The 13,029-nt window shown below is 30.8% G+C and overlaps 1 protein-coding gene across 1 annotated transcript in view; it reads left to right on the top strand.

Annotated features, from left to right (window-relative positions):
- Positions 1-9,397, top strand: part of LOC133179450 (tenascin-X-like) — a 28,565-nt gene extending 19,168 nt beyond the window's left edge. The window contains exons 15-19 of the mRNA XM_061314206.1: positions 3,899-3,918; positions 5,636-5,687; positions 8,816-8,874; positions 8,953-9,016; positions 9,227-9,397. Of these exons, the coding sequence (XP_061170190.1) occupies positions 3,899-3,918; positions 5,636-5,687; positions 8,816-8,874; positions 8,953-9,016; positions 9,227-9,237 (206 nt within the window). The 3' untranslated portion in view covers positions 9,238-9,397. The remainder of the gene's footprint in view (positions 1-3,898; positions 3,919-5,635; positions 5,688-8,815; positions 8,875-8,952; positions 9,017-9,226) is intronic.
- Positions 9,398-13,029: the final 3,632 nt, after the last annotated feature.

Consider the following 13,029-nt stretch of genomic DNA (forward strand, 5'->3'; position numbering starts at 1 on the left):
TAATAAACAAGTAACAAATATCATGGCAAGAATGAAATGCAATTTTGATAAGAATATAATAATTTTATTTTTCTTCATGAAAACGTAAAAAAATAGTTTTTCATAATTTTTTTAAAGGTTCAAGTGAGTGCAGATTTGTGAGTAGAAATGTATAAAATTATTCTTTCAATTCATGATATTAGCTTTAATTCTTTTTAATCAATGAAGTCTGTTATCTTAATGTCAATATTCTCTTTTCTTTTATGTATAATAGAATAAGTACTAGCATTTATCCGAAATAAGAGAAAACAAATAATGTTATGTATTTATTGTACGATCGTGAAGGAAACATGAAAATGTATTATTTACTACTGTAAATTCTGTGACGTCTGCTAGCGCTGCTTTCGAAAGTTTTCGTTCAACGAACGATAAGTATTGCGGCAAGATGCTCGTTGTCTCTGAAGTGGTTAAACTTGATGAATGGCAAGACGATGACAGGGTATTGAAATATGGAGATAACGAACAGCATTCAATTCAAAAGTCCATTGAAACAATACAAATCGGAAGCAGATCGAACACGGACCTCTTAAAGTATCAGAGGAGGTATCAGGTGCCATGGAGGAGTAGGCATATCCTCACGTACTGGTTACATCTTGATTTCATGATAATTTACGAAACAAATAAAATTATAGTTTTAACTCTGGCGCAAAAACGTAAGTAAAAAATAAAACTCACTCACGTTTAAACATTATTAGATGGTTTAATTAGTGATACTTTCATTAAAAAGAGTATATAGTATATTATTATTATTCTGACCTTCTAATTTTGTGCACGCGATTTCTCAAAGACTCCTTAATGGATTTGAATGAAATTTGCAGGAAGAGTGTGTTGTAGTCTGAAGTTATTTTGTTAGGGAGGAAATTGGAAAAATCATTCCCGGTTCCATGTTATGGACCATTTTCTGATATCAAAATGAAATTTTGTCCACGGATAATCTCAAAAACGGCTAAAGATTTCAAAGACAAACTTTCAGGAATAATAGATCGTAATATATACTAAATTTGTCGCAATTTTTGTTCTTCGTCGGCACATTCGGTCGCTCACGAAAGTGATTTTCAAAATTAGATTTTTAAAAACTTTTTCTTTTTCTACAATATTATTAGGGATAATAGATGGTGTTTTCAGAATGCTAAATATATAATTGTGTTTTAAAATGACATAAAACATATTCTAAATATTCGCCATTGTTACTTTGAAGCAGTGGTTCTGATGACCTAATGATTAACGTTGTGGATTTCTATGCAGGCAACCTAGGTTCGATCCATCGATTGCCCGAAACTTTTTCTCACGTTTTTAGCTTAGACGAACATTTTTATCTTGAAAATGATATGTGGTGGGACCGCGGAATATTTATTGGCCATTTTTGAAACTTAGAACATACATTTACAATTGTTGCAGTCAAAGCATTTGAAAACATTGAAAAATGGCGGATACAATTTGTCACGGACGTCTGCGAGAACACTGGATTGAAATTCCAGTAAGAACTACAATTTCAGTCTGATATTTTTTTCAGACGTCCGAGTCGAAAGAACTCTAATTTCAATTCTATGTTTTCACAGACGTCCGCATCAAATTTATTTCGAACGTCTTAGAAAACATAGGAATTAAATTCAAGTTCTAACCAGAATTTCAATCTAATGTTTTCTCAGACTTCACCAGAGTACACCCGATAGACCGGACGCAATTCATAGCGCTCCGGATTTCTTTGTTCACAACTGTTTATTAATTTCAAATTAAACATGTAACACTGTAAATATTTAGTGTTTGGTAGTTCAGTAGTAGTGCTAGTTGTTTTGTTTCTCTATTTCCTTTGTTTTTATTACTTCTTAACTCTTTTCTTTGTCCTGAGGAAGGGACAGGTCGTCCAGTAAATTTGACAATTATTATTGTTCGTGTCGTTGGTCATTTTTAGTGCTTTATATAAATTTCCATCCGTGACCTTGTATCTACTTAGTAGATCCGACACTTAAGATATACAGTGTTGTTGGTTTTTAGTGCTTATATATATATATATATATATATATATATATATATATATATATATATATATATATATATATATATATATATATATATATATATATATATATATATATATTGAAACTTTAAACTGAAACTTTAAACTTTTTTACATTTTATGTACTTCGGGACGGAGGAGTTACTTGGAATTCAAAATGAATTTCTTTATGATTCTTTAGATTGTCTATATTTCAATTATATTATATACAAATGTACCTCTACTTGCATACAAGAGATAACTTCTCAAAAACGAAGGAAGGTCTTGTCACATGGATTACATATGTGGAGTATGAAAGCGTCAAACGTCTAGGTCAAGATCAAAGGGTCAAAGTGGTTGGTATCCGAAGGAAGGACTTGTCACAAGAAATACACATGTGAAGTTTGAAATCCCAAGCTCCAACTAATCAAAAGTTATGGGCAAGGTTAAAGTCTCATAAAATTTTGAAAAAGTGTGTCAAACTCCAAGGTCAAGTTCAAATATGATGGCACCCAAAGAAAAGTCTTGTCATACGGAATACACATGTGAAATATGAAAGTCATAGCTCAAACCAATCAAAAGTTATGGGCAAGGTAAAAGTTTTTGCGGACAAACAAACAGACAGACAGACGGACGGGCAGGGCAAAAACTATATACCCCCGAATCTTCGATACGGGGCATAAAAATTAAAAATAATAGATGGTTTAATTAGTGATACTTTCATTAAAAAGAGTATCTAGTATATTATTATTATTCTAACCTTCTAATTTTGTGCACGCGATTTCTCAAAGATTCCTTGATGGATTTGAATGAAATTTGCAGGAAGAGTGTGTTGTAGTCTGAAGTTATTTTGTTAGGGAGGAAACTGGAAAAATCATTCCCGGTTCCATGTTATGGACCATTTTCTGATATCAAAATGAAATTTTGTCCACGGATATTCTCAAAAACGGCTAAAGATTTCAAATTCTTAAAATTAGCTTAAAAAGAATTCCTTACAGAAATGGCATGCATATCCGATAACAGTAAGCACCATTCTAAACAGAATGCTGTATAGTTGTTACCAGTATTACTGTTGTCACCAAACAAATGTGCTATCAAAGGAGTATTACAATAAATTAACAGTGATAAAATCCAATTTATCATTAGTATATACATTGATATTTGATCTTAATGTCAAAATTCTCATTGTCTTGAAGTAATTGTGTAAACTAATTTTAAGAATTCGAGAATTTTATTCACGCCCTGGCGTTGATAAATAGTTACATGTAGAGATTTACGGTGCAGAATACGAAATAACCATGTCGTAGACTATTGCTATCTTCTTTTTTTAATTATAGCCTTGTTTCGGCCCGGATATCATCTGTGAAGATGGTCGGTGTGTCCTGAGACCTGGAGGTATATATGATTTTGTTTACATTTATCTAGCTAGATGGACTGGGAAATTGTTTATCTAAATATTCATTCGAATTTGTAAAGATGCTCTTTATTTTCGAAATAGCGAGGTGTCCCAACTCATTTTACTCCTGTTCATCTGAGCATGAATGCAGGAGAGGACGCTGTACAAGAAGTAGGTATATAACATATGTTTAACCGAATAAGATGTAATTATTTAAGATTTTTATTGAGGAAAGTATCTGCTTGAATCTAATAAAATGTAAAATAGGTTATATTGGGAATTTATTTATTCATTTTCTTATTTATTTATATAAGCATTTCTTTATGAGCCTTGCAGTTTTCAAGATTTAATAAAACAAGTAACAAATGTCATGGCAAGAAAGAAAGCAATTTTGATAAGAATATAATTATTCTATTTTCCCCCATGAAAACGTAAAAAATTGTTTTTCATCATTTTCTTTAATACAGGTTCAACAGAATGCAGATTTGTGAGTAAAATGCATCAAATAATCCTTTCAATTCATGAAATAAGCTTATTTTATTTAATCAAAGAAGTCTGTAAACAATGTCAATATTTTCTTTTCTTTTATGTATAATAGAATAAGTACTAGCATTTATCCAAAAAAAAAAAAAAGAGAAAAGAAATAATGTTATTCATTTATTGCATGATCGTCAAGGAAATATGAAAATGTATTATTTACTACTGAAAATTCTGTAACGTCCGCTAGCGCTGCTTTTGAAAGTTTTCGTTCAACTAACGATAAGTATTGCGGCAAGATGCTCGTTGTCTCTGAAGGGGTTAAATATGATAAATGTCAAGACGATGACAGAGGAATTAGATATGGAGATAACGAACAGTATTCAATTCAAAAGTCCATTGAATGAAAAGCGCTTGAAGTTCCTTTTTTAAAAAATAATATCTTTTGAAAGATTGTTCAGTGAAGCTGATGGAATAATTTTTTTTATTGACGCAAGTTATTAAACATAAAGTACAGTAATTCTTTAACCGTAGCTTAGTGCCGTATCGTTTTCATTACCGTATCGTTTTGAATGGAATTTGATTAAAAAAAAAACAAAAAAACAAAAACATCCTAACTTGTTAAAAAATTATCTAGATTTCAGCTAATAATAATAATAATAATAATAATAATAAAATACAAGATGTGTTTGTGAAACACTGATGCCCCCGTATGGCAGCTTATGGCGAAGGTTAATGTTTCTCAAATGCAAGTCAAAATCCAGATCAAGAGATCAAAAATGTTGGATCCAAAGAAGGTCTTGTCTCGAGGAATATACCTGTAAAAGTGAGTAAAAGCTCAAAGCCAAAATGGGGCCCCAAGGGAAGGTCTTGTCAAAAGTGATACGCATGTTCGTGAAATGTGAAACTCTAGAACCAAACGTTCACATATTTTGGCCAAGGATAAAGTTTTGTAAAGGAAGGTAAAACTCTAAGGTCAAGGTCAATGCCAAAATTGTTGGTATCCAAAGGAAAGTCTTGTGCCAAGGAATGCACATATGAAGTATGAAAGCCGTAGCAACAAATGTTTAAAATGTATGGCAAAAATTGAAGATTTTCAAAAGTAGGTCAAACTCCAAGGTCAAAGTCAAAGGGTCAAAGTTGTTGGTGTCCAAAGAAAATTTTTGTCACAAGGACTACATATGTGAAGAATGAAAGCCCAAGCACAAACCATTCAAAAGTTACGACCAAGGTTAAAGTTTTCCGAAAGTAGGTCAAACTCCTAAGTCAAGGTCAAAGGTCAAAGTAATTGGTATCCGAATATGATAAATGTCAAGACGATGACAGAGGAATTAGATATGGAGATAACGAACAGTATTCAATTCAAAAGTCCATTGAAACAATACAAATCGGAAGCAGATCAAACACGGACCTATTAAAGTATCAGAGGAGGTATCAGGTGCCATGGAGGAGTAGGCATATCCTCACGTACTGGTTACATCTTGATTTCATGATAATTTACGAAACAAATAAAATTATAGTTTTAACTCTGGCGCAAAACGTAAGTAAAAAATAAAACTCACTCACGTTTAAACATTATTAGATGGTTTAATTAGTTATACTTTTATGAAAAGGAGACATTTCTTTATTTATATTTCATATCTTTATATCTTATCTGCTGTACTTCGTAAATAAATTAATGGAGAAAACAAATAATCGCTAAATGTCTGGTTGTTTTACTTTAATAGGTTGATGATTGTTCACCAGGATATTACTGTTTGTATGGAAAGTGTGTACCATGTAAGTAATGATATATGGTTGCCTCCGTCACTGCAGTAAAAGGACTGTTGATAATCGTTTTCTTTTCTGCAATTTCAACATGCTATATTTACATTCAAGATTTTTTCCTTTATTTAAAATGAAAACCGCTTCATAAATCAATCAGTAATTGTATTAAGGACGGTTACAACAGGTATCTCAAGCCGCCTGAATAAATTCCTTATACAGTGTGTAGGCCTTTCAACTAATTTTTTTCAGGTCTCACCTACCGTTAAGATTACTTGAAAGATATATTTATAGGTACAGGAAATTCTCAAGAAGAGTAAAATCGATAGGTATAATCGATTAAATTTTAATTAATTGATTTGTCCGCTGTTTTGTATAAAGAAATGTAATTTACTTGAGAAAACGATCAACAAATTGCATATGTATCAGTTATTGGTCATACAAATGGCATATAGGCTGTTTTAATTCTGGTATTGTGGTGTACATGCACAAAAAGGTTTCTTGTATTTTTGTGCACACAAAAAGGTCGATCAAAACATGAAAGTTGCCTTCATTCTACCTGGAATTAATCTAGCACCATTACTTTAAAAAGACGAAATAATATTTTTATTTCAAACAGCTATTTTCAGGCGTTTATAAGGTGGCCTGATCGCACTCAACTTACCCGCGCTCCTTATCATTACCCTTAGAATGTACAACTATACTGTGGCTGCTTCCTCTTCACGTTTCTTTCTTTCTTTCTTTAAATTTTTTTTATATTGTACAATGCATCAATACATTCAAATACATACAGAGTTCAAAGATTTAAGTTCACAATTTTCACAGTTTTGATAATAATTTAATACAATGGTTTTACAAGGAAAAATTTCGATAATTAATAATTCCACATAGTATATAAACCTTATACATAATGATAAATAATGAACATAATGAAAAATGACGCGCAGTGATGGATGCTGTAAAATGATATATAAACGAAAGAAAAAAAAACTAATAGTAAGAATACCAAAATTGAAAAGCAATGCATTTGACAATTTAAAAAAAATTTACAGGCTGACATCATTTCTATATAATCAAATCTTTAATTTCTATTAAATATGTAATTACTCATATGTATATGCCTGACCCTTGTTGCAGAGGGAATTTGTGGAGAAATAGAGTCCATCATGTCCCATTGAGACCTGTATTGAGGGCCAGGACACCCTCCAATATTGGCACTTTGTATTAACAAAATGATGTAAAGAGTATCTCCAAAAAGAGAAAGTAAAAAAAAAAATACAATATACATTTTCTGAATATTTTGGTTTTTTTCACATACAGTTCTTATTGAATTCAGGTTTGTTTTTTATTGTTTTTTTTAAAATACAGTCCAGCAGTTATTTCTAAATTACCTTAAACGTTCATGTTTTTTAGTTATTTAATTGTAGTACTTTTCTGGGTATGGTTATGATCCTACTGGAATTATAATCTTTTCCAGAACTTAAATGACCAACATAAGTAGACATTTTAAGAACTTATTTAAGGGGACCTACACACAGTTACATAGTATGTTTTTTTTTTTTTTTTTTTTTTTTTTTTTTTTTTTTTAATGTCTTTGGTTATTCAAAATAAATAAATAAATAAATAAATAAATAAATAAATAAATAAAATAAAACCAGTTAAATAAATTGAACTAGCATGAAAATTCTTAAAATTCAATGACAATGACATTCTTTTTTACATCACGTCAAACATCTGTTTTTGAAAACAGGGCACGAGCCCTGTTATTGTTAAAGTTAACATTTTACCGACTGTGTTCAATTTATTAAACTCTGCACAAATCACTGAGCACGGGCTGACAACACTTGTGTGCTGGCTTTGCTTTCTCACATTTCGACTCTGATTTTTCTGGATTATAGTTTTAATAATTTTTATTAATACTCAACAAAATTTCTACTTTTTTAAATTATAAAGGGTAACGTTAACTTCGTGAAGAGCAATGATTTTTGTCAATCAAACGCGTCTCGAAATTCGTAGTTTTAATGTTTTCTTGATAAAAGCAGTTTCTGAACACACTTTTATTATATTTCCGTGTGAAGTGCGTTAGCATTTGCCTTAGCAATGTAAAAGTCATGATAAAATACAGAAAATTTAAGAAAATATTAACTTTAAATCTGTGTCCAAGTTCCTTTAATACCAGTGGGGTAGGCATATTTCAACTATGCAATCACTAATGACTTTTCTCGTTATTTTCTGCAATATTTTAATAATGATATCATGTCTTGTATGAACAATATTAATACCAAAATTTCAATAAGAGTTTGACATACATAATATCCATCAAAATTCGAAGGAATAGTTTGTTTAGACATTTGTTACACAGCAATACTATAAGCTGTGGTTTTTAATGTCATGTATTTGTTTTCCTTTCATTAAAATCCACATACAAAAGCTATAGTGTATAAACGGCTTTGGCATATTAGGAAAAATTAATGCATGAAATATTTATCAAAATGTTGAATTGAATTACTAGTACATGATGATGAGAGGCCTGTTCAATGTAGAATAAAATGTAACCAGTTTAGAAATAACTATTTCTTTTAATTTCACTGAACACCGTTGAAAAAAAAACTAATATTTTAAGTGAAGATGATGATATGCTTCTTATTGAAAACCATTTCGGAAAAAAATCTGACTCACTTATAGACCCTAACCACTTTCTTCCTTTCCTCAAGGAATGTTTGTATCGTTTTCAATGCTACATAAATAGCAACTGAGTTGACACACAGCTAGGAAATGTCTGTAATTGTAAGACTAAAAAGATGAATGTACAATTTTCTGCATCATGGTCTACGATTTCTGTGCATACGAGATTAGACTGCATTGAATTTAGGAATCACGTACTTGCATCAGGCATAATTTCAATTTAAGAAAGAGAAAAGTACTACACAATATATGTCTTGTCTTTGAATTGTACAACTAATGTCCAGAGACTTAATGATAAACAAAGGTGTAATGTCTCAACATGCGAGAAAAATGTTGGCACCAACAAAAACTTAATAATATGTAAGGCATATAAATATTTACAGCATTATTTTAAAAGAAAAGAGAAAGTGAAATACACTTCTGTATCTAAATTACCCCAAGCTTTTCCTTTTTTTAAGATGAACCAACCAGACCTACTCAGTTTCCACCCATACCCTCTGAAACCGGATGTCAAAATGTAAGACTGTTTGTACGAAATTTTTTTATTGATTGCGTAAGTTTTAGATGTTACCTACTATTTTTTTTTATCTTGTAGAATGGTGACTGTCCACGTGGACAAGAGTGTTTAAGAATCGGATCGCAAAGGCAATGCGTGTTCGGTTAGTAAATTTGACAAAGAGTCACAAATAATTTATTCAATACTCAATCCAATCAATTGTTCCATATATTGAATGTTGAAGTGTAAATTGTGGATTTTTGAACAACAATTCAACAATTGTGGATTTTTGATCAACAAATCAACAATTAGATTTCCTGGAAAGCTATGGCATTTTGTTCATAATTCCTTATCAATTTTGCATTCATTCTAGTGATTTCATAAGGAAACCACGAGATTACACTTCCTGAGTTTTATGGAATCGATCACAGTTTAGCGTATATGATAGCTAGTTTCCCCATGAAAGACGAAAGCTAAATTTGGAACAAAATATGGATTTGCAAATGTTGTCACTATGAGTAGAAATAAATACATTATCAGCCAAGTTTATTTCTTTCATTAATCTACCAAAAGATTAGGACGTCTGATGCATGTTTACATTTGCCACGATTGTATATATATATATATATATATATATATATATATATATATATATATATATATATATATATGATAGCATGCTTTTGCAATCAAACATGTCGGAAAATACCTGCTCATCTTCATAAATCTCAATCATGAAAAGAATCGTACGCTTATCAGGACTAATTGTTTTTGTCTGTTTCTGGTAAAAATAAAAGTAAACTGAAAGATAAGATTTGTGTTTATTACAAGAAGCATTCGGCAAGCTGAACTTCAATCTACATGTAAAATTACTACAATACATGTATATCAATGTTCTCGAGTATATGAAGAAACCCTAAAAAAAAAAAAAAAAAAAAAAAAAAAAAAAAAAAAAAAACTTCCATAAAACTGCATCAAATTCAAGAGTCAGTTTCTTCTGGTTGATAGAAATTTAATATTTTACAAAATCTGAAATAAATCAAACTTTTAAAATTTTCACTGCATTTTTTTTTTTAGGAATTGGTTGAAAATATATCATAATTAACTATAGTTCACCATTCCATACATGTATATTTAAATACTTTGGTTAACGACTTTAGAATACAGAAAATGAATGGCTAAGAAATGGATTTTGTAGATTTGTGATGTTTGTGTGCATATTTTTTCTTTAAGTACACAGATCTCATTTGCTTTCTTTTCTTCTCTTTAGGATTTAATTCTCATTTACAGTCACTGTATAAAGTTATGCTGCAAGAATTGAAACATATATTGAATTCTTGATCTGCAGTTTTCCTTGACTGATTCCTATAATAGTTTTTTTAATTATTTATACATAATTTTATTCACATGAAGTGAATGGGATTGGGCAGCAGGTATACCTATAGCCTATAATTTTTACGAATATGTTTGTACTAGCTTGATTTAAAAAGAAGTATTTTAATTTATTGCATTTATCACCATATTGTGATAAATGCTTTTAATACCAGTGCAAGAGCGATAATTCGTGCGTTCTTGGTAGTGGTTAAACATTATTGAGACCATGAGGTATAAATAGAGGACGCAATTTAATCAAGCACCTTATGACCCCGATTGTACCTGAGGGACCAGCTTGATCTTTGTGGGTACCAAAGGCAAGTTTTGGGGCCTACCCCTGGGGGTATTATCCCCAGGTTGTTGTTGTATTCCAGGGGAGGCAGGTATAGAGTTAGGGCCCGAGTCAGAACTTGAATTCATTCATTTGATGTGGCACTCACTCTTGTTGGTACCAAGAGGTCTGTTCCCACCACAGTCACCTGTGGGGGCGCTATCGCGCCAAGGATCTAGGGAGGTCATCCCGGTAGGCAGGTAGTGATTCCCTGGGTTCCGCCGGGGTATTTACATCTATGTATAAATAGATTGTGACAAATAGTCGCCACAAAATGTAATCATTGTTTCACAATAAATGTGTAAAATTAATATTTGTTACTATTCATTGCATCTGGGATTAATGTAAATAATATACTACTTATTTGTACCGAAGTACGTGTATTGAAATCTCAAAACAAAATCCTGCCCGTTGGATTTAAATAAAGCTGATTGTATACTTTCAATGCTACTCATGCTTTCTAACATTGCTTCTATCCCAGGGTTGTTTAAAGATGCCATTTTATATACTCATTATTTTTTTCCTATCACGCTTTTCCGCTTGATTAATCAATGACAGGATATGTTTTATCAATACAAACTGAAAAGCCTTACGTTCTAATAAAAGAATTATCATATATACTATGGCATGTCAAATGTTGCATTATTCGATCTTTTTCATTTGTATAGTATAATTTTCCATTAATATTCTATAATTTTTCATTTGTATTGTATAATTTTTCATTTGTATTGTATAATTTTTAATTGCATTCTATAATTTTTCATTTGTATTTTATACTTCTCAGTTGTATTGTGTAATTTTTCATTTGTATTGTATAATTTTTCATTTGTATTGTATAATTTTCCATTTGTATTGTATAATTTTATGTTTGTATTTTATAATGTTTATTTTTCTTCTATAATTTTCCATTTGTATTTTATAATTTTGCATTTGTGTTGTATAATTTTCCATTTGTATTGTATATTTGTTATTTGTATTGTATAATTTTCTATTTGTGTTGTATAATTTTCCATTTGTATTGTATAATTTTGCAAAACAAATGGAAAAGTATACAATACAAATAAAAATTATACAATAAAAATGGTGAATTAAAGAATACAAATAGAAAATTTAGAATTCAAATAAAAAAATAGAATATAAATGAAAAATTTTACAGTGCAAACGGAAAAATTTACAATACAAATGGAAAATTTTACAATACAAATGGAAAATTTATTAATACAAATCAAAAAGAAAGAGTGCAACGTTTGATATGCCATAATGCACAGAAATGAAATCTGCATATAAAAGGCATAACACTTCGCAGTCGTTTGTATCTCGCTTGTAGGCCTTAAAATTTATTTTGTCATAGTGAGTTCTCAATGAAATAAACATATAGACTATAACGGTAACACATAAAAGCCGACATTTTTTAAAGCAGCAAATCTGTTTAACTAATAAGAATACTTTTAAGGTCAAAGATTTCAATTTCCACTGTGGAAAATGTATGCCTCATAACACACAAAAGATAGAACTGTTGTGATGGAGTGTTGCTTTCATGAGAGGCAAGTCGACGTAGTCCCAAATAATTACTCATGCACTGAAATCAATCATAGTTAACAATTCATTTTGACGCGTTTTTTTCCTTATTTTTTTTGGTAAGATTCCATATTGCATCTTTTTTTTTTTTTTAAATTTTCTTTGCTATTTTTCTCAATATTAATATCATTATTCTTTATGTCCAGTATCATTCTGCATTCTTCATATCATTTTGTTTAATAAAAAAGTCTCTCATTTTATGTTTTTATTCCGTTAGTTATCAAGTATATATATTAAGAAAAGTTCTATATTAATTCACATTCTCAGTGAAAATATGTAAATTCTGAGTAATCTAGGATAATACAGGTAAGAAATGAATTCAATTCAGTCAATTTCAACGCAGAAAATAATGTAAATTGTATCAGCCAAAGAAACCTGAAAAAGCTCCGAAAATGCTAGTGGATAAAGTGATCCGATAAAATACAAACACCACGACGCAGTGAACTTTATAAGATTATTCCATGAAGCTCGCTTTTTAGGGAGGAGGTACTATAATGGACATTGACAAGTCATAAGTATGTTGTATTAATTCTGAACGGGCTTTATAACATGCTATAGGAACCGTTTGTAGAGCACATATTTACCGTACAGTGGACTCCCTGTAAACGTATGATATCCAGTGACATTAGGATTGATTGATTGATTGTATATTGTTTTACGTCCCATTCGAGAATTTTTCACTCATATAGAGACGTCACCATATACCGGTGAAGGGCTTCAAATTTTGACCTTTACTCGGCACTCAGGGCCATTGAGCAGTGAGGGATCTTTATCGTGCCAACGCCTGCCGTGACACGGGGCCTCGGTTTTTAAGGTCTCATCCGAAGGACCCTCAACTTTCACTTCAAAGTGCCGAGCGCATGGCGAAGGAACAGTTGCTACCTATTTTTTAT

The sequence above is a fragment of the Saccostrea echinata genome, unplaced genomic scaffold, assembly GCF_033153115.1.
Source record: "Saccostrea echinata isolate AGI-Se365-2 ecotype Australia unplaced genomic scaffold, CSIRO_AGI_Sech_v1 ptg000004l, whole genome shotgun sequence".
Classification (NCBI taxonomy): domain Eukaryota; kingdom Metazoa; phylum Mollusca; class Bivalvia; order Ostreida; family Ostreidae; genus Saccostrea; species Saccostrea echinata.